Source organism: Solanum verrucosum, unplaced genomic scaffold (assembly GCF_900185275.1).
Source record: "Solanum verrucosum unplaced genomic scaffold, falcon-dt-bn FXZP01000261.1, whole genome shotgun sequence".
NCBI lineage: Eukaryota > Viridiplantae > Streptophyta > Magnoliopsida > Solanales > Solanaceae > Solanum > Solanum verrucosum.
Window position 1 is genome coordinate 958,288 of NW_026019969.1, and position 24,526 is coordinate 982,813.

Sequence of the window (24,526 nt, forward strand, 5' to 3'; positions counted from 1 at the left end):
GGATATAAAAATGACTTAGCATAAGTCAATTGTCTTCACGTGCCTTTATTTCTCACATGATATCAGAGTTTTGGTTAAAAGTTCCTCACTTTGCTGAAACCAGCAACATAAGGGAGAGGAAAGGATAGTCACTTTGAATATTTCTGGTGACTTTCAGACCCACTTGTTTCATGAGTTTTGTGCTGAACACCATTATTGGATATGTACTTTTGGACTCATTACCCTGCTTATTCCATCACAACATTGTTAACCAATTGTCTCCTTCAATTCACATGAGCTAAAAAGCATTAGGTCTTCCTGACCTTGATACCACTGCTTGAGGATGACAACTTGGATGTGTAGACTTTTTTGGACTTTTTTCAGAGTGTTTGTCCTGTCTATAATAGTGCTTTTAGGCTGTTATTGAATCAGGTAACATAACCTGTCTGGAGATATTTTTCCTCTGAAGCACCATTTTAATTTTTCTTGTGCTTTGTATGATAAGTGGTCTGTAAAGACAGCATCTTATGTTTCTATCCAAAGGCAATTTTGGTGTTCTCATTAGTTTTCAATTTTGCTTACATTACATCCCAAGACGTGAAGAGTCACTGCCCATTTTCAAAAGAAGGCTGTTGGGAAGCTTGCTGGATTTTGCTGCACGGGAGTTGCAAGTTCAGGTAACCTTGTTCTTCATGCTCTGGTCTCTATGATGAAAGCTGAAAACGTGACTTCATAATTCTTTTGTTTTGTTTCCTTTTCTGCTAGTGACTTTTATCTTCAGTATGATATCAGAATGACCTGCTCCAGTGTTTTTTTTTTGTCAAATTAGGTTTTGGGCCTAACTCACACCCCAAAAGCTAGCTCAAAAAGGAGGAGGATTGCCCAAGCCTTATAAGGAGTCCAGGGATCTCATCCCTCACCAATGTGGGATTCTTTCCATTCATCACCCCCCCACACCCAGATCCGAACAATATTTATCCGGGGATCCACTGTCCAGTGGTGCATCTCCATTCATGGACCGGGGTATTTCCACCCCTCTACAACTGTCTGGGAACCTGGGCCCCACACCGGATTGGGTCTGGCTCTAATGCCATGTAAAGAAATGGTTCTTGGGCCTACCTCAACCCAAAAGTTAGCTCTTGCCTCTTGGGGTTGAGTGAGGCCCAAGATCCATTTCTTTACATGGTATCAGAGCTAGGCCTATTGGATCTGATGTGGGGGCCCTCGGACCGTGCAGGATTGTGGGAGTTGTGAATATACTCCCGGTTCATGAATGTGCATGGTCCGGTCCGATAAAAAGGGTTTAGGCGTGTGTGTGATGAATGGAAAGAATCCCACAACGGTGAGGGATGAGATCCCTTAACTCCTTATAAGACTTGAACAATCCTCCTCCGTATGAGCTAGCTTTGAGATTGAGTAAGGCCCAAGATCCATTTCATTACATTAGGTCTTGGGCCTAACTCACACTATGTGTATACAGCCCTATGTAATGGTAAATCAATAAGACCTAGGTCTTCAATTGAATCTGAGAATTCCTTCATTGATGTATCGTCACAATTCATTCTCTCAGTTTTAAATCTGCAAATGTTGGAAGTCATCACCAATCACCCATAGCCCTTTTGCTGCAGCCAACTCATTCACAATTCCTCTTTCAAAGCAGAGTGTGAATCATAGAAATGAAACCCTAAAAAGACCCACCTAAATCTTCCTTTAAGCTTTCAAATAAACAAGAGAATGGAAACAGTCCCTGTTGTATCCCTTAGCAAGTCCACTGTCTTTTGTCCCAAATTGTTATGATGCCCTCCTTGTACCAGAGGCTTTAAGCTCAGCCCAGTTGCACCATCTGTTCCCCTAAATTTGTCAAACAAGACCTGGTGACCATTCTTCAATTTTTGTTTCCTGTAAACATACAATATCAATTTTCCACCTCTGAATAAGAGATTTCAGGGTGATCCTCTTCTTCAACTCATTTACTCCCCTCACATTCCAGCTGGGAATTCTTATCTCATTCTGATAATGCTTTGTGATACCTGCCCCTCAATTGTTTGTTTGTTTCTTTCTTAAGCTACATATGCAGTCAACAACATCATTATCTGAAGTCTCACATTGTTGATGGATGGATAATTGGTCTCCTTATATGGTCTTAGATAATCCTCGCTTCATGAGCTAACTTTTGAGGTTGAGTTAGGTCTAAGGTCCAAGGTCCAAGGTCCATTTCTTATCATGGTATCTCCAAACCCATCCTATTAATTGGTTTACTCGGTGTTGGGCTCTCTTGTTGTATTGTCTAAATTCCGGCCTGGACATGTGGATGTGTCAGAAGTCCCACATCGGCCATGGATGGGGTAATTGTTCTGCTTGTATGGTTGGACAATTCTCCCCTCATGAGCTAGCTCTTGGGTTGAGTTAGACCCAAGTTTTATTTCTTTATAGTTTATAATCACATGAATTAGGATGGAGGGAGTAATTGAAGTCTTAGTTTTCCCCAAATTCGTTGCCTTTGTAGTTAGCTTGAGCATTGGTGTCACCTTGATCCTTTTCAAATTATTTTAATTTCAAAATCAACATTGTTTTAGGGCCTCACTTCCAGTTATGATTTTTGTTAAATTCAGAGTAGTTTTCTGTTTGATAAGGCAAAGTAATAATATCAATGATGCACCAACTAGCTATCCATGCAATAAAGAGAACTAAGAAAAATTCTAAGAAGTATCTGTATGGAAAGAGAGGATTTGCATGTTGCGCTTTCTATACACTTGAGTATAAATTGTGAATATAGCATAAATATGGTTGCTTGTCTGTTAGCTTGGTGTCACTGTCCTCCTTATCAAATATAGCAAACTGTTTTTTTGCCCCTTCACTGTAATTAAAGTTTTTGTTATATTCTGATAATCTGATGGAATTCATCCTGAACTTTTCTACATCTCGAGAAATTAACATATGTGAAACTACAACAATGTCTACATCCAGCTTTTCTTTTTCTGCAGACTCAGGTTATTGCCGCCGCTGCTGCTGGTGTGGCAGCTGAAGGGCTGTCAGCTAAGGATGCCAAGCTGGGAGCAGAAAATGCGGCTCAACTTTCTGTCGCCTTGGTAGAGAATGCCATTGTGATCTTAATGCTTGTTGAGGACCATCTGAGACTGCAGAGCAAACTTTACAGGACTGCACGTGTTCCTACTGGTTCTGTTACTCCTCTGTCAAATGCTGTGCATGTAGGTAGTCAGCCTGCCAGTGTAGTTGGTGGAGACACTCTTGACACTGTAGCTGATCATAAATCATCCAATAGCTCTGGAAGAATGTCACTTGATGTATGTATTTATAGACTTATGTTTTGAGTTTAGGAATTCCTCTTCTTCAAGTATTATCTGTTCCTCTTTTTTTTTTTTTTAAAGTACTATCTGGTCATATTAGTCTGCAGATCTTTTCTTTTTCTATCCTCTGTGATGTGCATATTTTCCTGCCAGTTCTGTTGGAGTTTGTTCCGCTTCTAGGTCTTGTCTGCATCTCTAGTTGTTCTCTGTTTCCTCTGTCTTCTGTGGTTGCTGCATTTTCATCTACACCTACACCTACATGTAATTGTTTTGGAAAATCTTCAATCTCTCTGCTAACTGGGTTAAGACTGCAAGTGTGATTCTCACTTGTGCTTGTAATGCTCTCTATTTTGTTTGTAGCCAGATTTATTGGACAGACCATATTGAAATGTTTGTAACAGTCTACTATATTGTTTTTGGTTTCTTGTTCATTGAACTTAGTTTACTGATGCTGGTTTCAACTAGGTTCTTGCGTCAATGGCTGATCCAAATGGACAGATATCTGCAACTGTGATGGAGCGGCTAGCTGCAGCAGCAGCTACTGAACCTTATGAATCTGTTTCTTGCGCATTTGTGTCATATGGTAGCTGTACCTTAGATTTAGCTGAGGGGTGGAAATACAGGAGCCGATTATGGTATGGAGTCGGTCTTCCCTCAAACACCTCGGATATTGGTGGTGGTGGCAGTGGTTGGGAAGCTTGGAATTCTTCATTGGAAAAAGATGCTGATGGAAACTGGATTGAACTTCCTTTAGTAAAGAAATCGGTTGCAATGTTAGAAGCACTGTTGTTAGATGAGTCTGGACTGGGTGGTGGTCTAGGCATCGGAGGAGGATCAGGTACTGGAATGGGAGGCATGGCAGCACTATATCAATTGTTAGACAGTGACCAGCCTTTTCTTTGCATGCTGCGAATGGTGCTTGTCTCATTAAGGGAAGAAGATGATGGTGGAAATCAGATGCTAATGAGGCATGGAAACACAGAAGATGGGACGTCAGAGGGTTTTCGTAGACAGACTAGCAATCTTTCTATTTTAGACGTGAATGCTCGTATACCATCAAGGAAACCACGATCCTCATTGTTATGGAGGTATCAATATGCTGACCTTTTTTGAGCTACTCAATTTTCCTCTTTCTTCTTTTTGTGCCTCCTTTTATTTTTATTTTTTAGGTTTTGCATATTCACAAGACTTCTGGTTAAGGTACCATGAATTGCACGTGAACCTTAAGGTGACTTACTAGTGTGAGAATGAGATCACTAAAAGTTTCAGATGCTAAAACCGCTTGAAGCAAAAAAAAAAAGAAAAAAAAAAAGACTTTTTGATTGTACTATGCAAGGAATACCTATTTATAGACATGCGGTACAATCTAATATTCTAATTTCATACCAACACTTACCACTACTCTATAGCTCTCAACTTTTTAACAAATTTCAATTTTTTTCCCGAAGTAATTTGTATATTAACATGCTATCAGAGCAATGTGATGATTTGTTAATTGCAATAACTCGTCTTAAAGAAAACATACCAAATATCTTTCTTGATATTGGTGTAAATTTATACCCATAAACATGTTACTTGCCTAAATTTCATAACATGCTTGATTAGTAATTGTGATATTTATTCTGCTATCGCTGTCTATGCCAATTCGATTCCCACTCATAACTCAATTTTTTGTCGACAGCGTGCTTTCACCAATTCTCAACATGCCTATTTCTGAGTCCAGAAGACAGAGAGTGTTGGTTGCCTCCTGTGTTATGTTCTCTGAGGTTAGTATTATATCTACCTAGTTACTTGTCTGAGTCAGCAATTTATAGGGAGGTTTAAGATAGAACTCTTTCGTTCTTGTAGTTTAGCTGTACATTATGTTTCTGATGCTTTCTGTATTTCGATTCATGTTTCTGTCATCCATATGTTGCAGGTCTGGCATGCTGTTGGTAGGGATCGAACTCCTCTAAGGAAGCAATACCTAGAGGTTATTTTACCACCTTTTATTGCAGCCTTAAGGAGGTGGCGACCCCTCTTGGCCGGAATTCATGAACTGGCAACTGCAGATGGTTTAAATCCTTTTGTTGTTGATGACCGATCATTGGCTGCAGATGCTTTGCCCCTTGAGGTAGATATATTAAACTTCCATGTACATAGTGATGAAATTTCAGTTCTAGATTTTACTGTAAGTCTGTAAACTTTTTTGAGAGTTGGAGTTTGTCATAAAAAACTTGAATAAAGTGACAAGTTCTTTACAGTTGTCATTATTATTGAAGTATTTTTGTTAATTAATTAGAATCTGGCACATTTCAGTTACCATCCATATCTGCAGTTTTTTTTTTTTGATGAAGTAAGGTATTTCATAAGAAGCATCAAGCAGATGCAGAATTACAGAATAGACAAAAGGGCTTGCAGAGAGCATAAACAAAAGTTGTTAGCTCCTTTACAATCTTCAAACTAGTACTAGAGAACTAACAAAATCAAGAAATTGTTCAGTGCTGAATACAGGGGTTAAATGAACCCAACTGAACAGCATAAGTAAACATCTAGCTTTAAGAGAGTGGTTTGGAGTTGAGAGCCTATCAAAATATCTACGGTTCCTTTCAGTCCATAAACACCAAAAAATAACTCCAGGGATCATCACCCAGACTTTCTTGATGGACTTGTCAACTCTCCATGTATTCCAGCTTGCATAGGCTTCTTTCACATATTGTGGCATGACCCATTGTAAGCTAAAATGCAGCAGAACATATTCCATAGAACCTTGGCCACTGCACAGTGAAGGAGCAGGTAACTGTTTCTGTGCTATTCTGACACATATAGCATTTATTATCCAGATCAAGGCCTCTTTTGTTGAGATTACCTTGTGTTGAGCATGCTTCCTGGAGAGCAATCCAACAAAAGCAGATGATCTTGGTAGGCATTTTGGTCTTCCAAATAAGTTTCCAGAGCCAAAGTTCTGTGATCTTGTTCTTACAGCATATTTGATGATAACAATCTTTCACAGTGAAGGTGTTGTTTCTTCCTTATACCGGTCTGTCAGCACAATTCTCATTCATATTATATTTTTCCATACTAGCAAGTAGTTCAAGCCTACTTCCCATCTCCCAATCCTGCACATTTCTTCTGAGCATTACATTCCAGTTGTTGACACATCAATTCGGTGCAATTGTCGAGTTTTTGTCTTGAGCTATTTGGAATAGGTTTGGGTAGGCTTCCATGAGTGGAGTGTTACTTAGCTATCTGCCACTTCAGAATTTAATATGTGAGCCATCCCCTGCTTTGAACCATACCTCTATAGAAAATTCACTCCACAACTTGCTAATGTATTTCCAGGGGCAACCCTGTGGGGTGAATTGGAAGTTTTTGTGCTCCATTTATCCTTTCTTTCATGCTTAGCAGCAACATCTTCTTTCCAGAGACTAGAGTCGTTTGTACTAAATCTCCACAACCATTTCATGAGCAAGCTTTTGTTGTGAGAAGCTAAGTCTCTAATGCCCATACCTCCCTTGTTTTCGGTTGTTTGACTTTGTCCCCCCCCCTTTTTTTTTTTGAGAAGGTAACATTTGACTTTGTCCCATTTGATGAGATGAAGTTTGTGAGAATTGCTATTTCCTTCCATAAGAAGTCCCTCCTAATCTTGTCCAGTTGATTATGGATCTTGCCAGGGATGGGGAAAAGTGACATGTAGTATGTGGGTATGCTATCAAGCACACTGTTGATAAGGACTAGTCTTCCTCCCATTGATAGATACTGCATCTGCCAGGAGGCCAATCTTTTTTCAAATTTCTCTATGATCCTATTTCAGATTTCAACATTCTTGAATTTGCTGCCCAGGGTATGCCAAGGTAGGTGGTTGGAAATGTCCCAATAAATAATCCCATAATACTTGCCAGCTCTTCAATATTAGCGACATTGTTGACCAGATACATTATGCTTTTCAGCACATTGATATGCAATCCTGAAAGAGCTTCAAAGAGGAGGAGAGTAAGGTTCAGGTATAACATTTGGGTTGAGTCAGCCTCACAGAAAATGAGTGTATCATCAGCATATAGTAGGTCTGCGACTGTGACGGAGGCCCGGGATTGGTACCTACACTGAAACCTTGAATCCACTGCTCATGCCTGGTCTTCTCTAACATTTTGCTTAGACCCTCCATTGCTATAATAAACAAAAAGGGAGAGAGGGGATCCCCTTGTCTGATTCCTTTCTGAGGACAGAGAAAGCCCACTGGTCCTCTGTTAACAATGAGTGAGTATTTCACAGTTGAAATGCTAAATTTGATCCATCTAATCCACCTGTCTCCAAAACCCATCTTCTTTAGGATAGGAATAAGGTAAGACCAGTTGAGTTGATCAAATGCCTTCTCAATGTCTAGTTTGCATATCACACCAGGTTCACCACTTTTAACACTCCAATCTAGCACTTCATTTCCTATCAAAGCTGCAAATGAGTAATTCTGCTTTTGCTTGTACAGTCTTTCTTTCTTCAGCTACTGAAGCATTGGACTAGTGCTGCTACATTTTGTTAGTCAGTTGCTTCTGAGAACTTACTAAAATCTTCTGTATATGTTAATCTCCAAGAACTAAGATATTCTTTTTTTCAGGCTGCTTTGTCTATGATATCCCCTAGCTGGGCTGCTGCTTTTGCATCTCCACCTGCTGCTATGGCACTGGCAATGTTAGCTGCTGGCGCTGCTGGAGGTGAAGCTCCAGCACCAGCAACAACTACACATCTAAAGCGGGATTCTTCATTGCTAGAGCGCAAAGCAGCTAGACTTCATACGTTTTCAAGTTTTCAGAAACCTATAGAGGCACCTAGCAAATCTCCAGCTATTCCCAAGGACAAGGCGGCAGCAAAAGCAGCGGCATTGGCTGCTGCACGAGATCTTGAACGCAATGCAAAGATAGGATCAGGAAGAGGTCTCAGTGCAGTGGCAATGGCTACATCAGCACAGCGACGGAGTAGAAGCGACATGGGACGCGTGATGAGATGGAATGTTTCTGAAGCCATGGGAACAGCGTGGATGGAATGTTTGCAGTCAGTTGATACTAAATCTGTTTATGGGAAAGATTTTAATGCCCTGTCTTACAAATTCATTGCTGTTCTTGTTGGAAGTTTAGCTTTAGCCAGAAACATGCAGCGATCAGAGGTCATCTTCATACACTTGCCACTAGTCTTTTTCTCTGATAGGTCCATAAAACTGCTCTCAATGACATTGTTGATTTCATTGCATGATTCCTTGTTTGTCTATGTGGTTATAGGTTGAGAGGCGGTCACAAGTGAATGTAATTGCGCAGCACCGCTTGTATACTGGAATACGCCAATGGAGAAAACTTATCCATAGCTTGTTAGAGATCAAATGTCTTTTTGGCCCATTTAGTGATTGTCTGTACAATCCTCAGCGTGTATGTTACTTGCTGCTTTTGTTTTATTTGTCTGATCAAGGGCTTTACAACTCAGGATTTAATGACTATGTTTATGAGTAGGTTTACTGGAAGCTGGATAATATGGAAACATCTGCAAGAATGCGGAAATGTTTGAGAAGGAACTATGGAGGGTCAGATCATTTTGGTTCTGCTGCAGATTATGCTGATCATACCGGACTAAAAGAGGGGGAAGATCAAACAATCAGTCCATCAAAAGCCTCTCTTTTGGCAGCAGATGCTATTTCCATTGAGCCAGTACACGAGGATTATGAACAGGAAGATGGTTCCAACTTGGATAGTAAGTTAGATGACACAGTACATCATGGTGACATTCAGAGAAGAATGTCTGGAACTGCTGAGCAACCACTGCAGACATCTTCGGAATCGGGAGACACTCCAGTTACTAACCACCATGACGTGGTGCAGAGTCCTTCAGCAGTTGCCCCTGGTTATGTTCCTAGCGAACATGATGAAAGGATTGTCCTTGAGCTACCATCATCAATGGTCAGGCCGTTGAAGGTTTCTAGAGGAACTTTCCAAGTAAGTCTGCATATACAAAATATGGTTTCTATGAAATATTTCATTTTACTAATAGACTTATTGGCTTATTATGTATAAGCTTCTAATTTTCCAATGATTGACATTTTGAAATGCACGTCTTTTGAAACTCAACTACCTTAATGAGAAGGATGACTGGAAATTCGGTGGACTGAAGAAGTTGTGCATTCTATGTAACCATCTTAGTGCTGCCTTTATGTGAATAATATTTGCATATTACTGAGAAAAAAAGGAAATGCTATTGAACTGAAGAAGGGATTGAAGGTCAAAAGAGTAGTTGCAAACTGGTGAAAGCATTTGAAATCAAAGTTTTCCTCACCCCCCTGCTGTTGGGACAGAGCTGCCATTGCTTTTTGGGTGGGGTGGTTTCGAAAGCATTTCATCCAGTTAGTTTCTGAGTTCCAGAATTCTCACGGACATGGTATACTCCTGATACCATGGGAACATTTCATTTGCTTAGACAGTTCATAAAGATTTAAATGCACCCGTCCTGTAAAGAGATCCCAAAATTATGGTATGATGTCCCATATTCATAGAGCACTACTAGGGTACTTTATAGATATTAGGAATCGCATGGACCAGAATATGAAGAGCCATATCGAAGATACTAATTGCTCGGTGCTTAAATATAAACTATTCGAAAAGATGTATTGCTATTCTTTTTAGGTTGAATGCTTATGGTTTTAATTGATAGAAATACTATCAATTTTGTAGGCTGAAGAATGCACTTGTTACTTTTTCAAGTGCAAAACACCCTCCTTTTTTTTTTTTTTTTGAAACTCAAAACACCATCCTTTTTCTGTCCTCGTCATATGATATAGTCTTAGCTGCCAACCTGTATGTGAACTGAGTTGTGAAATTCTCTAGCCTGTCATCTATAAGTTTCTAGTGAAATCATGTGTAGCAAGAAATTTGCCTTTGATAACTTAGGTGATGGACATTGGTCTTTAGACTGTGACAGGCGACCTGCTTCCGTTGGTTATGACAATCATACGGGCAATGCAAAATGGTTAGACCCAATAGAATAGCTGGTGGATTAGAGATGAAGAGCTGCTTTGTTTTGTCTATTAGTTTCTTTCCTTTTGTTATACAAAAGATCCTCTGTATATTTCCTTAGGTAGGAGGTCCTATTTTTTTGGGCATTTGAGATCAAAATTTTCATTTTTTATTACCCAAAAAAGGCCTCTATGTATATCTTAGCTCATTTTATGGCTGAATTTATTATTATGCCCGGTAAAAATTTAAAGGGTCAGCAATGTTTATAGGGCTCATCATTTATGACTAGTGGTTGCCTACCTACCACTACTGAACTTTTTTGGGACTTGGAACCAGCTATGCAAAGCTCACATAGGCGGAGCTCACATTTCATGATTCGAACCATGCTGTAGACAAAAGCATGATATTTTTAAGTGAAGAAAGATAAAGGGGTGGGCCCATTATCCACTGAGTTTTGAATTGTGTGCCACCGACCCTCGGGGATTTCTCAGTGTTAAAAAGATTCACTGCCTCCTTGGTAAATAAGCTGTTTGCATGTATCTTTATAAGTTTTTGCAGACTTTGTTTGGATTCCAAAGTTTGCCATTGTAGGGAACAGATCAATTTTTTTGAGTGAGGACAAAAGTTTGCTAATCTTCATCTCAACAAAGTTAAAATTATTTACTTGAAAAGTGTTTTCTTGTGCCAGATTACAACGAGGAGAATAAATTTTATCGTTGATAACATTGAGATCAGTGTGGCTGGGGATGGTCTTGATTGCAGCAGTGAAGAAAAAGTCAAAGGAAAGGATCGAAGCTGGTTGATCTCTTCCCTTCATCAGATCTATAGCAGAAGGTGAGGGTAAACTGAATTTCTGCTTAAGATCTATTCAAACAACACAAGGACAAAGTTATCTGAAAAAACCCTCAATTGATTACTGTGTGGTTCAATTTGAGATGCTCATTCCCATTTATCGTTTTTACTATTTCATAGACCTTCTACTCTGCTGGTTGAGCAGACATTCAGTTTCTGTTTTATTGTAGAGACGAGGGTTTTCTAGTTCGTTGAGACTAGGTTACTGTTATGATTTTAAACAAAGACTAGAATAGATATCCAAACCATAACAAATGGAGAATAGGATTCTGATGTTTATAAACATAGAATTGGTTTACATGAATAAATCACGAATGTCAAGGAACATATTTTCTTTGATAATGTATTTCATTTGGTTGGAAGCTTGAAAGGCGATTCACATTGTTGGATGCTTGAAAGGTGATTCACATTCTTTTACATGTTGGTAACATTTCAATCTGTAAAAGGATTTGCAAGCACTCTTACACATTTCAGTCACATTTCACAATGCTGCTCCATTTGTAAAAAAATTTAATAGTCCCTTTTACTTTCCTAGATTCCTGCTGTCTCTTTTGTGATTTCCCCCCCGGAGGGTTCACTTTATGGACCCCATGGGTGTTGTGAAGTGATTATTTCATTAATCGATCTGAATTTCTCTGGAAAAAAATGACATGATTTTGTCTATTTAGAAAGCTGTCTTCTTTCTGCAGCAGCCATTTTGCCTGACTTCTTGTCTTTACAGATATCTTCTAAGGAGAAGTGCATTGGAATTATTTATGGTCGACCGGTCAAACTTTTTCTTTGACTTTGGGGTATAACCTTGTACTACATTGTTATAATTACATGCTCTTATTTTCAAATTTTTACTTCTTCAAGAATTAGGTTAATTTTCTTGGTTTTTGAAACAGAGTACTGAGGCAAGAAGAGATGCATATCGAGCTATTGTTCAAACTCGTCCCTCTCATTTGAACAATATCTACCTCGCAACTCAGGTTTCTACTTTTCTGTAGCTTATTCATCGGTCTTTGGCATGTGAACAAACTTTGTTCAATTAGTTTGCAATAGTCTGTGTGGGCTATGCTTGACACATTGACTTGTATCCATCAAAATTTCACTGCACAAAAGACTTGAATCTTCATGGTCAAACAAGAGATTCTGCTTTCTTTAGCATTCACCAATCTTCTATCCCATTATATGTTTATGCTACTTCTCATCTTGCAGAGACCTGAACAACTTCTTAAACGAACTCAACTCATGGAACGTTGGGCTCGCCGGGAGGTATGCTAGAAAATGAAATTTCTGTTTATATCTATGTATATGAGGAAGCGGTAGAAAGAATCGTAGCATGTAACCTGATGTCTTGAGGCAATTGGTGGGATGGGTAGAGTAGTCAGAACATTAAAACCTTTTGCAAATCCTTATACAGCTAATGTGGAGCAAATGCATGTTAAACACCAATCCACACATGTAACGCACACATGGATTGATGATCTCTCCTTTTCTTTCGGATTTCTTTCCTTTTATCCATCTTCTCTCTCTCTCTCCCCCTCACCTGGTTGAGAAGACGAAGTAGCTCAACAGACTGAAGAATGCACATGTACAGAGAGTAGGCTTAGCAGGTTGAAGAGGTAGGCGTCTGGAAAAGAGAGAGTAGTGTCAATAGGTCAAGGAGTGGGCTTAAACTGTTGTGAAAAAATAGAGGCTCCACATTTGACTCTATACCATGTGAAAAGAATCTATGCATTAATGTGAAACTTAAGGTAATTTAGTGTTACCTTTCCCAAAAAAAAAATTAAAAAAATTAAAGGCAACTAGTGGAATAGACCAAAGCCTCTAAGAACCCCTTAGACAACTATAGGAGCCAATTATATAATATAGCTTAACATCCCCATCATGTATAACCTAATTTTGGGATTCACAGGTGAATTTTGTTGTGGACTTGGTAGTGTGAGTATGTGCTTATCAAAGGATAGTTACAATGTGAAAGAATGTATTTATACCACTTGATAGAACCTAAGCATCTGACCAATACCTTGAGCCAATGGTTGGAGTAGTTCAAAACCTTATAATAAACCCCTTTGGGAATTCCTTCATAATTAATAAGGGAGAAGTGCATTTTCTGAACATATATATCTGCAATGCCTCCTTTGTCAAACTGATTCATTATCTGCTCATCCATATCTTTTCAGGTCAGCAACTTTGAGTATCTAATGCAGCTTAACACACTGGCCGGACGTAGTTACAATGATATTACTCAGGTACCATTTTCTCATTGTGAGGGCTCAAGAGGAATCACGTGTTTACTTGATCAGTTCCCTTTCGGTTTTGCAGTATCCTGTGTTCCCCTGGGTCATTTCTGATTATACTTCAACCGACTTGGATTTTGCTAATCCGTCATCTTACCGGGACCTATCAAAGGTTGGCATATATTGCATGTGTCAAATCATCTCCAGGTTATTGTATGATTGACATAAGAAATGTATACTTGCAGCCAGTTGGAGCATTAAATCCTGACCGATTAAGGAAGTTTCAAGAGAGATACTCTAGTTTTGATGACCCTGTCATCCCAAAGTTCCACTATGGCTCACATTACTCAAGTGCAGGAACAGTATGTGTTTGTTCTTTCATTTGGTTGTCCTAAGCCATTTTAAACTAGTATCTGCGATGACTGTACCACTCTATATTGTCAGATATCCTGAATGGTTTAACGTATTAGTAGCATATTTTGAAATGTTACCATTTTCATTTAGGTTTAGCAGTCTCATGATTGTTAATTACTTGATTGATTCAATATGAATAGACAGTTATAATGCCAGTAAATAATACTCCCTCCGTCCATTTTATGTGGCATCCTTTCCTTTTTAGTCCATCCCAAAAAGAATGTCACCTTACTATAATTAGAAACAATTTAACTTTAAAATACCCCTTTTACCCTTAATGAAATGATTTTCAACCACACAAATATCTATGCATTGTTTTAGACCACAAGTTTCAAAAGCTTTTTTCTTAAACACCGTGCCAAGTCAAACGATGCCACATAAAATGGGACGGAGGGAGTAATATTTATAAGTAGCCTCAACCTCAACTGCTATAATCTGTTTCAACTAATGTCCTATTTGGTATCACGTAAATGCTTTCCCTGTCCTAATTATTTAGGATGTCAAAATCATCAAGAACTATGCTTTACACCAAAATGAGAAGAACAATTCTGTCCTTTTATAGTCATAAGTTGTTTTGTTCTTCTTCCTAATCCAGTATCATTTCTTTTATCAATATTAAATGTTAATTTTTATTGTTGGCTACTTATGATTATCACCAAACACCTGCCTATGCTCCACCCTCGCCCCCTGTCATTATACCAACTTTTGTTCAACCAAACACCAAGAAATGATTTTGTGAAATGGTTCTCTTTTGTTAAAATTTATTCTCATGGAGAGCGTTTAATGCCATTACAAACAAGTAAATATCACTAGAAGTCCTCTTTACAACTTAAAAGTCATGAATTTCCCAAACCTTTTGTATTATAAATCCGTTTGCATGCTCTTCCATGGCTAGCAGCACATCCATATCCATTAGATCACCCCTTGGGTCTTGGTGTAGGAGATTTGACATGATTGTTTTCCAAAGAAATAGGAACTCTACCTTTTTATGATGAAATTGTTGCGATCCTACATTTTTTTCTCTGTTTATTCATCTACCAGATGTTCCATACACTTGTCGGAACTAGGGACAAGTTCCATAGTTCAAAGGTCACCTTGCTATGGTTTAGCATATGATTGATACTGCACCAATTTCTTTCCACTAGAAGCACCAATCAATGTGAATTCTCCTCCTTTCTTGAAGTTGTTTATTGTCATTATTCAGTTCCAAGTGGCTTCTGTAGGAAAAGTTTTAGCCTATACGGGGCATAGCTGGACCAGTTCGATTTGTATGTTTGCTTCCAGTTTCCCTCGTAATTAAACCATGGTCAAAGGACTTCAGTATAAAGATCTCGTTAGCATACTAATCAATATTACCACCATTGCTAGACACTTCCTATTGTACATATGTCATAATATTTTGACTCCTTTTGTATGAAGCGTCAGTTAAAGGGATACTGTGAATGATTCTTGGTGTTTGCATTGCACATCTGCAAGACTGCAACACTATCTGAAGAAAGGAAACAGTCTGGTTATCCTTTATGGTCCTTAAACCTGCTGTATATCCTTTATCTCTTTGATGCCTTTTCAATACAACAACTTATTTCATAAAAAAGAAAAACTAAAAAAAACTGCTGTATACTTGAATGTGCTAATGATCTTTTCCACCTCAGGATGAGTAATGACTATTTGCTTCAACAGGTCACTCAAAAACTTAAGCAGAGCTCAAATTGATGAACATAAAATTTTATGTATGGCGGAACAATAAAGAATATGAGTTTTATTATCTTCTTCAGCGCTAGAAAATATGAGTTTTAACGAGTCTGTCACATTCAATGTATACTCGACCAAACAATCATCTTTCTGGAGATGCATGCATCTTCATTGATCTCTCGACTTACTAACACTTTTGCATATTTAATTTTTCTGACTCGGTTTGCTACATAGATTATTCCACCTCTATTCTTTATTATATGTTGAATATGTATCACTTGAGTGTGAACATAGTCAGCAGTAAATTTACAGATTCTGTTCTAAGACTTTGCTATGAATTTTATGTACACCAGGTGTTATATTATCTAATCAGGCTGGAGCCCTTCACTACCCTATCTATTCAGCTCCAAGGTGGCAAATTTGATCATGCAGACAGGATGTTCTCAGATATTGCTGCCACTTGGAAAAGTGTTCTTGAGGAGATGAGTGATGTTAAAGAGTTGGTATGAACTATATTTCTTCTGCCACCTCACTACTCTGTTACCATTTGATTATATTATCGTTGTGTATACTTTTGGACTATCTCTCGGAAATTATGGTCAGGCAACCTTTGTGCTTTCTATTATAAATTGTTACCATCTCAAAAGAAAATTGAATGTTATTATTTGACATACTCAATTCTTGAGATAAATGTACTGCCTCTGTTTAATTTTATTCAGTCCTGTTTGACTGGGCACGGAGTTTAAGAAAGACATGAGAACTTTTGGAACTTGTGGTCTTAAACATGACAACATTTATGTGGCTTTAAAACTTTTAAAACTTAAGTTGAACACGTTATAACGTTTATTTGGCTTTAAAAGCTTGTCTCTAAGGGTAAAATGGGAAGCAAAGATCAATTATTTCCAATTTTCGGAAGGGGTCATTCCTTTGGAGCACACTACAAAGGAAATAGCCTTATATAAACTGAAACAGGGGGATTAGCAAATTAGTAGAGTTTTCAAGTTGGATAGTCAACTAACCACTTTTATATCAAGTGGGTCCTGAAGTGAAATGATAGATTAATTTTTGTTTTTTGTGATATATAAAGTGACAAAATATTCCATTTTGAACGTCAATTTGCATGTCCTGGAAAGGGTAGTAAGATTCAATTAGAGACAGAAGATGCAGATAATGCTTTCCGCTGCTAATGATTTGTTATCTTTTGCTGTTTCTGGAGTCAGTTAAAGATTTTACTCCATGTGCTCATAAATTCATAATGGGATATTGTTCTTAATACCTAGGTTCCGGAGCTATTTTATCTTCCAGAGATGCTAACAAATGAGAATTCAATTGAATTTGGTACGACACAGTTGGGAGAAAAGCTGGGTATGAAATACAGTTTTATTGTATATAGCAGCATACAGAGCTAAATTTTGTCCTGGTCTTCAACTGTAATCATTTGTTTCTCATCTCTGTTTCAGACTCTGTGCGGCTTCCACCTTGGGCTAAAAACAAAGTTGATTTTATTCATAAACATCGGATGGCACTTGAGAGTGAGCACGTCTCTGCTCATCTACATGAATGGATTGATCTCATTTTTGGGTAGGTTTTGTCTGTCTTGCACTTGGAAAGATCATTTACAGAGTTTAGTTTTGCTTAGGTTTTGTTATTGCTTTCCTTGAGAATTTGAAGTGTGCCTAAGTTGTTTTGGGTGCATTAAAATTGGGTATTTCCATTAATTGTTGTCTTTTCTTTTTCCTACTCTTTTCTTTTCAAATAAAATTCTTTGCATAATCAGGTATAAGCAACGAGGAAAAGAAGCTATACAGGCAAATAATGTTTTCTTTTACTTGACGTATGAAGGAACAGTGGATATTGACAAGATAACTGATCCAGTATGCTTTTGTTCCTGTTCTTTTTGCTTTAGTTATTCCACTGACTTGAGTACGAGTGATTTTGAAATGCTAAATCTTGTCAAAAGGTCCAGCAGCGTGCTATGCAAGATCAGATTGCTTACTTTGGACAAACACCATCTCAACTTCTTACTGTCCCACACATGAAAAGGATGCCTCTGGAAGAAGTTCTCCAGCTACAGGTGAGTTTTTTGCATTCATAGTTCTCTCCATTTAAGTTTTCAGAGTCAACTGTAACATATATAAGAGTAAAATTTAAGTTGACCCAAATGAGTACTAGTAGTTTTATCTTTTTAATTAATTAATATGAGGGAACCGTAAATCTAGTACTGTCTATCTTTCGCTCGTATAGAAGGGTGAAGTGTTTAATTGTTGTAGGTCATTTAACTCTCTTTAGGAAAAGAAAAAGGAACTCAATTGTCTGGTTGAAGAACACAAGTTCTCTTAGCCACTTTCGGCCAATTTTATGAGTAGGTTTATCTTTCCACCTTGGTGGTAGAATATCACCAGTAATTTATATGTTTATGTGTCCCATTATTTCCGAGCCTCTATATTTTATTTTCTCAAACTTTCAAGTCACACTTTCCCCTGAACCCCTTCTTGGGAACCATAATTTCTTTTTGTTTTTCTTGCTGTATCCTATTCTCTTGAGCTAGTTTTTTTGTCTTATGAATCTAGAGAACTTATTGTTAAGCCTGGAAGTTCCCTTCTTCTGTGTGAAGGTCTCAGTGTATCTTGTTTTTATGATAATCCATAATGCTGTTTTTAGCAGATGGTATGGTTCATTTTTCAGTTAAATAGTAATATGTTATCATAATTGGTAGGCTCAAATGTAACCTTGGTACTTCTCTCATTTGTGCAGACAATATTCCGGAATCCTAGAGCTGCTAAACCATATACGGTTCCCCACCCTGAGCGCTGCAACTTACCTGCTGCAGCGATGCAGGCTTCTTCTGATTCCCTTGTAATTGTTGATACAAATGCACCGGCTGCTCACGTAGCTCAGCATAAATGGCAACCAAATACACCAGATGGTCAGGGAGCACCTTTCCTCTTCCAACATGGAAAACCTGGTGCTAGCTCAGCTGGTGGAACATTCATGCGAATGTTCAAGGGGCCAACTGGCTCTGAGTCAGAGGAATGGCATTTCCCTCAAGCCCTGGCATTTGCAGCTTCTGGAATCAGAGGCTCGTCTGTAGTTGCAATTACATGTGACAAAGAAATTCTTACAGGCAAGCAGTATATATTCTATTTATTTAAATCTAAAAATTATCTTAGTTATCTAAATACCGTTGTGAAAGAATGATATTTTAGTTCATTACCACCAATTAGAAATATCTTTATATTTGTTCTATTGTTTTGGGGGTTAGTGAATAGTTTGCATACTTCCATCTTATAACAATATTTTAGTGGTCAACCCTCACTTACCTAAGGCAAGATTCCTTAGCCGATTTACTGCTTTTGATGTTTTGCAAATGTGGTTGGGAATTACTCTCCCTGTTCCATTTGAAGTTGCATTCTTTCTTTTTAAATCTGTTCCAAAAGAATGATACCTTCCTTTGTTGGGAAACAATTTAAATTTGAGACTTCATATTTTGTCTTTAATGACATGCTTTTATAGCCACAGAAATGTCATTGCATGATTGAAACGGCAAGTTCCTAAAGTCTTTCTTTCTTTGTTAAACTCCATACCCAGTCCAGCACTACCACGTAAAGTGAAAAGGGAGGGAGTATATATTAGTGTTCATTTTGTTATTTTCTTCATTTATCTCATTTCTTAAGTTAGAACTACTAGAGAGCTTGTGTCTGGAAATCATGTCAGAAGTCTAGAACTTCAGTTGTTTTGATTTATGAGAGTGCCCGGGGGTTCCTTAGTTGGTAGGGAAAAAAAGAGTCTAATTAAAAAGTATTGAATAATTTGAGTGCAAGACTTCCCAATGAAGGGAGATCAGTATTGCATGTGTATGTTGTTACTGAAACCTAAACATACTGACTAATAGGAGTTTCTGCACTTGAATCTAGGTGGCCATGTAGACAACAGCGTACGACTGATATCATCAGATGGGGCAAAAACTTTAGAAGTAGCCAGAGGACATTGTGCTCCTGTAACATGCCTGGCTTTGTCTTCAGATAGCAATTATCTTGTAACAGGGTCTAGAGACGCCACCGTGCTTCTCTGGAGAATAAATAGGGCGTCAACACCGCGCAGCAGCAGCACATCAGAGGCTTCCACTGGTTCAAGCACACCTTCAACCAGTACTACACCAAACAGCTCGAGAGATAAAAGTAAGAGGCATCGAATTGAGGGTCCCATACATGTCCTTCGAGGCCATCTTGGGGAAATATTATGTTGCTGTGTGAGTTCAGATCTTGGTATTGTGGTTTCATGCTCCAGTTCGTCAGATGTTTTGCTACATACCATAAGAAGGGGTCGATTGGTCAGAAGGCTAGTTGGAGTGGAGGCACATTCTGTTTGTCTGTCATCTGATGGAATTATAATGGCTTGGAACAAATTCCATAAAACACTAAGCACCTTTACTCTTAATGGGATTCTTATTGCTAGGACTCAGTTTCCTCCCTGCTCCACCATTAGTTGCATGGAGATTTCTGTTGATGGACAAAATGCTTTGCTTGGGGTAAATCCATATTCTGAAAATGATGGACCATTGGACAACAAGTCTATGAAGTGGCAAAAGCCAGAACTTGGAGATTCTGATGGAGAATTAGATGAAAACAGTGAAGGAAATAGATTAGATATCTCTGTACCTTCAATCTGCTTCCTCGACATGTTTACTTTAAAGGTATAATGAAGCCTTTCTTTGGACCTTATTTTTCTTTCTCTTTTCCTGTCCAAGTTAATACTGGCACCATTAAGTGAGGAGCTGTAAGGCAGACCGTCTAGTTTGTTTGTTTGCTGCTTTGCCAAGTTTGGGTTGTGTATGCTGCTTCTTAGCACCTTCTAACCAATGCAACTAGACATCCCTTTTTCTTAGTTGCTTGATAATAGGACCCATTTCCCACCATGCTTTGCATATATGTATGAACTAGAAGCTGATATTTTGGCTTGCAGGTATTTCACATTATGAAGCTTGGAGAGGGTCAAGATGTTATGGCTCTGGCTCTGAACAAGGATAACACTAATCTCTTATTATCGACAGCTGATAGGCAGTTGATAATCTTCACAGATCCTGCAGTAAGTTGAATACTCTCTCTTTGTGGTAAGAGTGTTTTGCTAATGGTGACTTTTGGGTTCTATTTCCGATTTCACCCCTATCTTCTTCTTTCTATAAATATCTCCAAGTGAGTAGATATATGAAATGTTAGTGCAGTTCGTGTGACTCTTTAAGTCCTACACACCTTTGATTTCGTGTCAAGTTGCATTTTGTGGATATTAATGGGCCATGAGATATCTCTTTGATAGTTATGTTTAACAGTTCTTTGTGGAATATCATTTCCCTTTTTGAATCCCACTGGGGCTAGGAAGTAAGCCCCACAACCCAAAGCGGCGAAGAACAAATAGAATTTGCTATTTTTATTATGTAAAAGATGTGACCTTAACCTTTGGACATACAATATAGAATGATAGTTTTGATCTACCATATCCTCACTTGTCTGTGTCACACTATCAACTCTTTCATGAAATTTCTTCTCTTCCCTACCCCACGGGCCCCGCCTCCACATAATATGAAACAAAAGAAAAGATTAGAGTATCCCCCAAGTTCCATTCCGTTAGAAGAAAATTTACAGGATTACGTACTGGAAAATGACTGCTAAGAGAATCTCCCTGTTGAAGTGTCAAATGAGTTCCATGGTGAGTATAGATGGTAAGAGGGGTGAGAGCTTTTGAAGCTGGAAACTTCGGTGCTCATGGGTGTGGAAAAAGTTTATCCTGATTAATATTTTTGGAGAAATTGAGTCTGTTCACTCTCAAAAAAAAATAATCTTAGAAATTGAATACCAATTTTTTACCACTCTGAGCGCTGTAACATGCATGCTAAATTGCTAATTTAGTTGTTTGATATAAGAAATACAATAAAACAGAACATATGAAATAAGGATTGAATTTATTCTATATGTATGCATTTTTTATCTACTTATTTGTTATTGTGTTTAGGTATTTAAAGAAAGGTGTTTGTTTGATATATATGCCATATCTTAATCAACTGAAAACTGGCTCGTCATTTCTTTTCCAAGAAGCTAATAGCCAAAACCTACTTTACTAGTCTTGTACCCTTGTTACTTTTAAACCAGTACCGATGATCATAATTTGATTCCCGCCAATCTGATTACTGAGGTTTTCTGGACAAGAGTTATGCAATGTAATCTTGCTGGGTAGCTTTTTAACCTGATGTAATTGATAAAACCAGTATAGTAGTTACTACTTCAACCTCTGTGTGATGGGAGGATTTATTCAATCACATAGTTTGGGCTCCTATAATATGGCGCAATTTGGGCTTTCTATAGCTTATAAACATCTTAGTGTTGACTCTCCATCCATATCTGTATGCAGTTGAGCTTGAAGGTAGTAGATCAAATGCTTAAGCTGGGTTGGGAAGGTGATGGACTCAGCCCTCTTATGAAGTGAAGGTTTCAGGATACTGGACTTCGATTTACAAAGGGTTAACCAAAGTTTCTCCTGATGAAAATTACATCCATATCTTACAAGATGAAAGGTGCTGCTATGGGTCATGCAATTTGGATACTTAACTGACGCGACAGCTCCATCTCTTGACTGTATCATAATCACTGTGCGATGAGGATAACATTTCAACATTTCGACATGTAACATGAGTGTAATGTATTAGGTAAACCACAAGGCTGTCCAGTAGTTTTTTACTGTTCAGCATTTTTATTTCTATTTTGGTTTGAAAATCGCTATAGTTGTACATGCTGTCCAATTGTTTGATGTTAGAGTATAGGAAATTTAGCCATTTGTTCATTTCTGTTTACCCCTTTCTCAATCAGCGTATTGGGACTTACGTATCAAGGAATCACAGTCAAGATACTCCCTTGTAAATGTTCTCTTGTAAGATATGTTTTTTCATCTTTATTTAATTGCTTCTCTCAGTTCCTCATTATTTTTTATTATTATTTTGGCATAGAGACATAGTTGAGACACGTGTCACACAGATTTGCGCACACTGTGTGTAAAGGTACGTGTATATATAATTTTCCAATGAACCTGAGTTATACTGAATCTTGCTGGTCATTGGAACTGAGAAGTTCTGTTGTTTATCGTCTTCAAAGCAAGTTAATGCCCATAAATTAAAGAAAAAATAATTATAGAAGCTTCACATCTATCAAACAAAGAACTGTATTAACTACATATCAGTCACCAGAAGGTAGAAAATCTTAAGGTTGCTTATTTATGTGAAATTTCTTGTTCAACATCTCTGCTGTGACGTTCTAGCAATTGGCATCTGAACCACTTACAGCTTAATGAAGTTTCTAATAAGCCTTCACAACTAACGATTAGATTTCAAATTTTTGTGTCTTCCTTATTGACAGTAGTAGACAAAATGACGATTCTTTTCAAATGGATTGAATAAACTTACATGTTTGTCATTCAACACAAAATGAGGCTAACCAAAGGGCTAAATGATAAAAGATTTTATAGACCATCTAAGAACCATAGCAATTTCAGTTACAGGAGGGTAAAACAAGAAAAATGTGTAGCAATGACACCTTTTGGTCTGTTCAGTGTTATTTGATAAACTTCTTACATTCTAGAAGAAGAGGGTTGGCACTGTCATGTTTGCTATCTTTGGTATATATAGCTCACCAAGGACATCCTAACATATGTATGGCTCTCATTCATTGGCCCTATCTGTGAAAGACACGAACATGCAGTCCCCCATTGATGTGAAGATTAATCATTGTCCTGTAGTTGACAGTCTTCTTGTCATCACTCAGCTTGAAAACAAAGTAACTTAACAACACAGAAGAGAATATCTTCATCTGCCTGAAAGCAAATTCCTTCCCCAAGCAGATTCGCGGGCCTGCCTGTTTTATAAACAGAAGAATGACTTGGCTAGTTAATGTGACAGTATAAATGCACTAAGAAAGTTGATGGTGATAGGCATTTCATCTTGGATTCTTTGACAAATGATGGTAAAACTGATAAGGAGCTTTAACCAACCTGGAAAGCTGTAAATTTGAAGGGGCTCTCTGGCCTGAAGAAACCATCCCCATCAAGCCATCTCTCTGGTTTATATTCTTCTGCATCATCGCCCCATATAAATTTCATTCTTCCCATTGCATATGGTTGGTAAGACACCATGTCCCCTTTGTTCACACTGAATCCATCGGGTAAGGTGTCATCGGAAAAGCATATTTTTCCATCCTGCAGTAAAAGGAAAACAAAAATTACAACTTTATAACATGCATCTAATTGGCGGGTGATGTATGATAAAGTAAGTTCTTTATTACCACTGGAACTGCAGGATAGAGCCTAAGAGTCTCGGTCAATGCTGCATGAAGATATTGCATCTTTTCAAGGGCATCTTCACTCACATTGGCAGCAAAATCTGTTATGTCTGTTGCATCTTCTTTCTCAGCTGTTGCTTCTTTAATCTCTTGTGCTACTTTTTCCTGTACATGAGGGTACTTGCATAGCACATATATGAACCAAGAAAGGGTGGTTGCTGTTGTATCTTTGCCAGCTATTATGAAGCTCAATATTATATCACGCAAAAACTTTGGATCTGTTCCAGTTATTTGCAGAAACCTTGACAAAATATCTTCTTTCTTCCATTGCAACTGGAAAAAGATTATAATGTCTAATTAGCATCTGTCCGCATTAATAAAAGTAGTAGATATAAGACGATTAACCTACAGATAAATCAGCTTCTGGTCTACACATCTGTTCAGTCTTTCTGTGGATCAGCTTATAAACAAACTCATCAATAGTTCTTATATTGTTTCTTAACTTGGCTTCTGATCCGATATTGAGAGTTCTTTTAATCTTCCAGAAGATATCAACATATCTCCAAAGTGTCATTTCACTTGCATTGTCAAATGCATCGCCAAACTTTTTGCCTTCTTCATTTGAACCACACATGCTATCTAGCTCAACTCCAAAGGCAACTTTGAATATAGAATCTAGAGTTGCTTTCATGAAAAGATCCTGCATTCATGAAACTGTGTATACTTGTCTGGTGAAAACAAAAAAGGGTTGTTCAATTAAGACTTACTTG

At 38.0% G+C, this 24,526-nt stretch overlaps 2 protein-coding genes across 2 annotated transcripts in view; one reads left to right on the plus strand and one right to left on the minus strand.

The window, feature by feature from the left end:
* The window catches only part of LOC125815961 (BEACH domain-containing protein C2), a 36,510-nt gene extending 14,109 nt beyond the window's left edge, over nucleotides 1-22,401 (plus strand). The window contains exons 8-31 of the mRNA XM_049495540.1: nucleotides 575-656; nucleotides 2,964-3,284; nucleotides 3,753-4,375; nucleotides 4,969-5,053; nucleotides 5,206-5,400; nucleotides 7,879-8,424; nucleotides 8,537-8,680; nucleotides 8,762-9,241; nucleotides 10,944-11,089; nucleotides 11,829-11,898; nucleotides 11,995-12,078; nucleotides 12,308-12,364; nucleotides 13,276-13,344; nucleotides 13,418-13,504; nucleotides 13,578-13,694; nucleotides 15,792-15,941; nucleotides 16,719-16,803; nucleotides 16,899-17,019; nucleotides 17,216-17,312; nucleotides 17,399-17,512; nucleotides 18,193-18,562; nucleotides 19,353-20,131; nucleotides 20,401-20,523; nucleotides 21,841-22,401. Of these exons, the coding sequence (XP_049351497.1) occupies nucleotides 575-656; nucleotides 2,964-3,284; nucleotides 3,753-4,375; nucleotides 4,969-5,053; nucleotides 5,206-5,400; nucleotides 7,879-8,424; nucleotides 8,537-8,680; nucleotides 8,762-9,241; nucleotides 10,944-11,089; nucleotides 11,829-11,898; nucleotides 11,995-12,078; nucleotides 12,308-12,364; nucleotides 13,276-13,344; nucleotides 13,418-13,504; nucleotides 13,578-13,694; nucleotides 15,792-15,941; nucleotides 16,719-16,803; nucleotides 16,899-17,019; nucleotides 17,216-17,312; nucleotides 17,399-17,512; nucleotides 18,193-18,562; nucleotides 19,353-20,131; nucleotides 20,401-20,523; nucleotides 21,841-21,915 (5,020 nt within the window). The 3' untranslated portion in view covers nucleotides 21,916-22,401. The remainder of the gene's footprint in view (nucleotides 1-574; nucleotides 657-2,963; nucleotides 3,285-3,752; nucleotides 4,376-4,968; nucleotides 5,054-5,205; nucleotides 5,401-7,878; nucleotides 8,425-8,536; nucleotides 8,681-8,761; nucleotides 9,242-10,943; nucleotides 11,090-11,828; nucleotides 11,899-11,994; nucleotides 12,079-12,307; nucleotides 12,365-13,275; nucleotides 13,345-13,417; nucleotides 13,505-13,577; nucleotides 13,695-15,791; nucleotides 15,942-16,718; nucleotides 16,804-16,898; nucleotides 17,020-17,215; nucleotides 17,313-17,398; nucleotides 17,513-18,192; nucleotides 18,563-19,352; nucleotides 20,132-20,400; nucleotides 20,524-21,840) is intronic.
* Nucleotides 22,402-23,120: 719 nt separating this feature from the next.
* Nucleotides 23,121-24,526, minus strand: part of LOC125815966 (cytochrome P450 704C1-like) — a 29,909-nt gene continuing 28,503 nt past the window's right edge. The window contains exons 6-8 of the mRNA XM_049495545.1: nucleotides 23,760-24,057; nucleotides 23,470-23,673; nucleotides 23,121-23,333 (exon numbers count right to left, since the gene is read on the minus strand). Coding sequence (XP_049351502.1) covers nucleotides 23,154-23,333; nucleotides 23,470-23,673; nucleotides 23,760-24,057 — 682 coding nt within the window. The 3' untranslated portion in view covers nucleotides 23,121-23,153. The remainder of the gene's footprint in view (nucleotides 23,334-23,469; nucleotides 23,674-23,759; nucleotides 24,058-24,526) is intronic.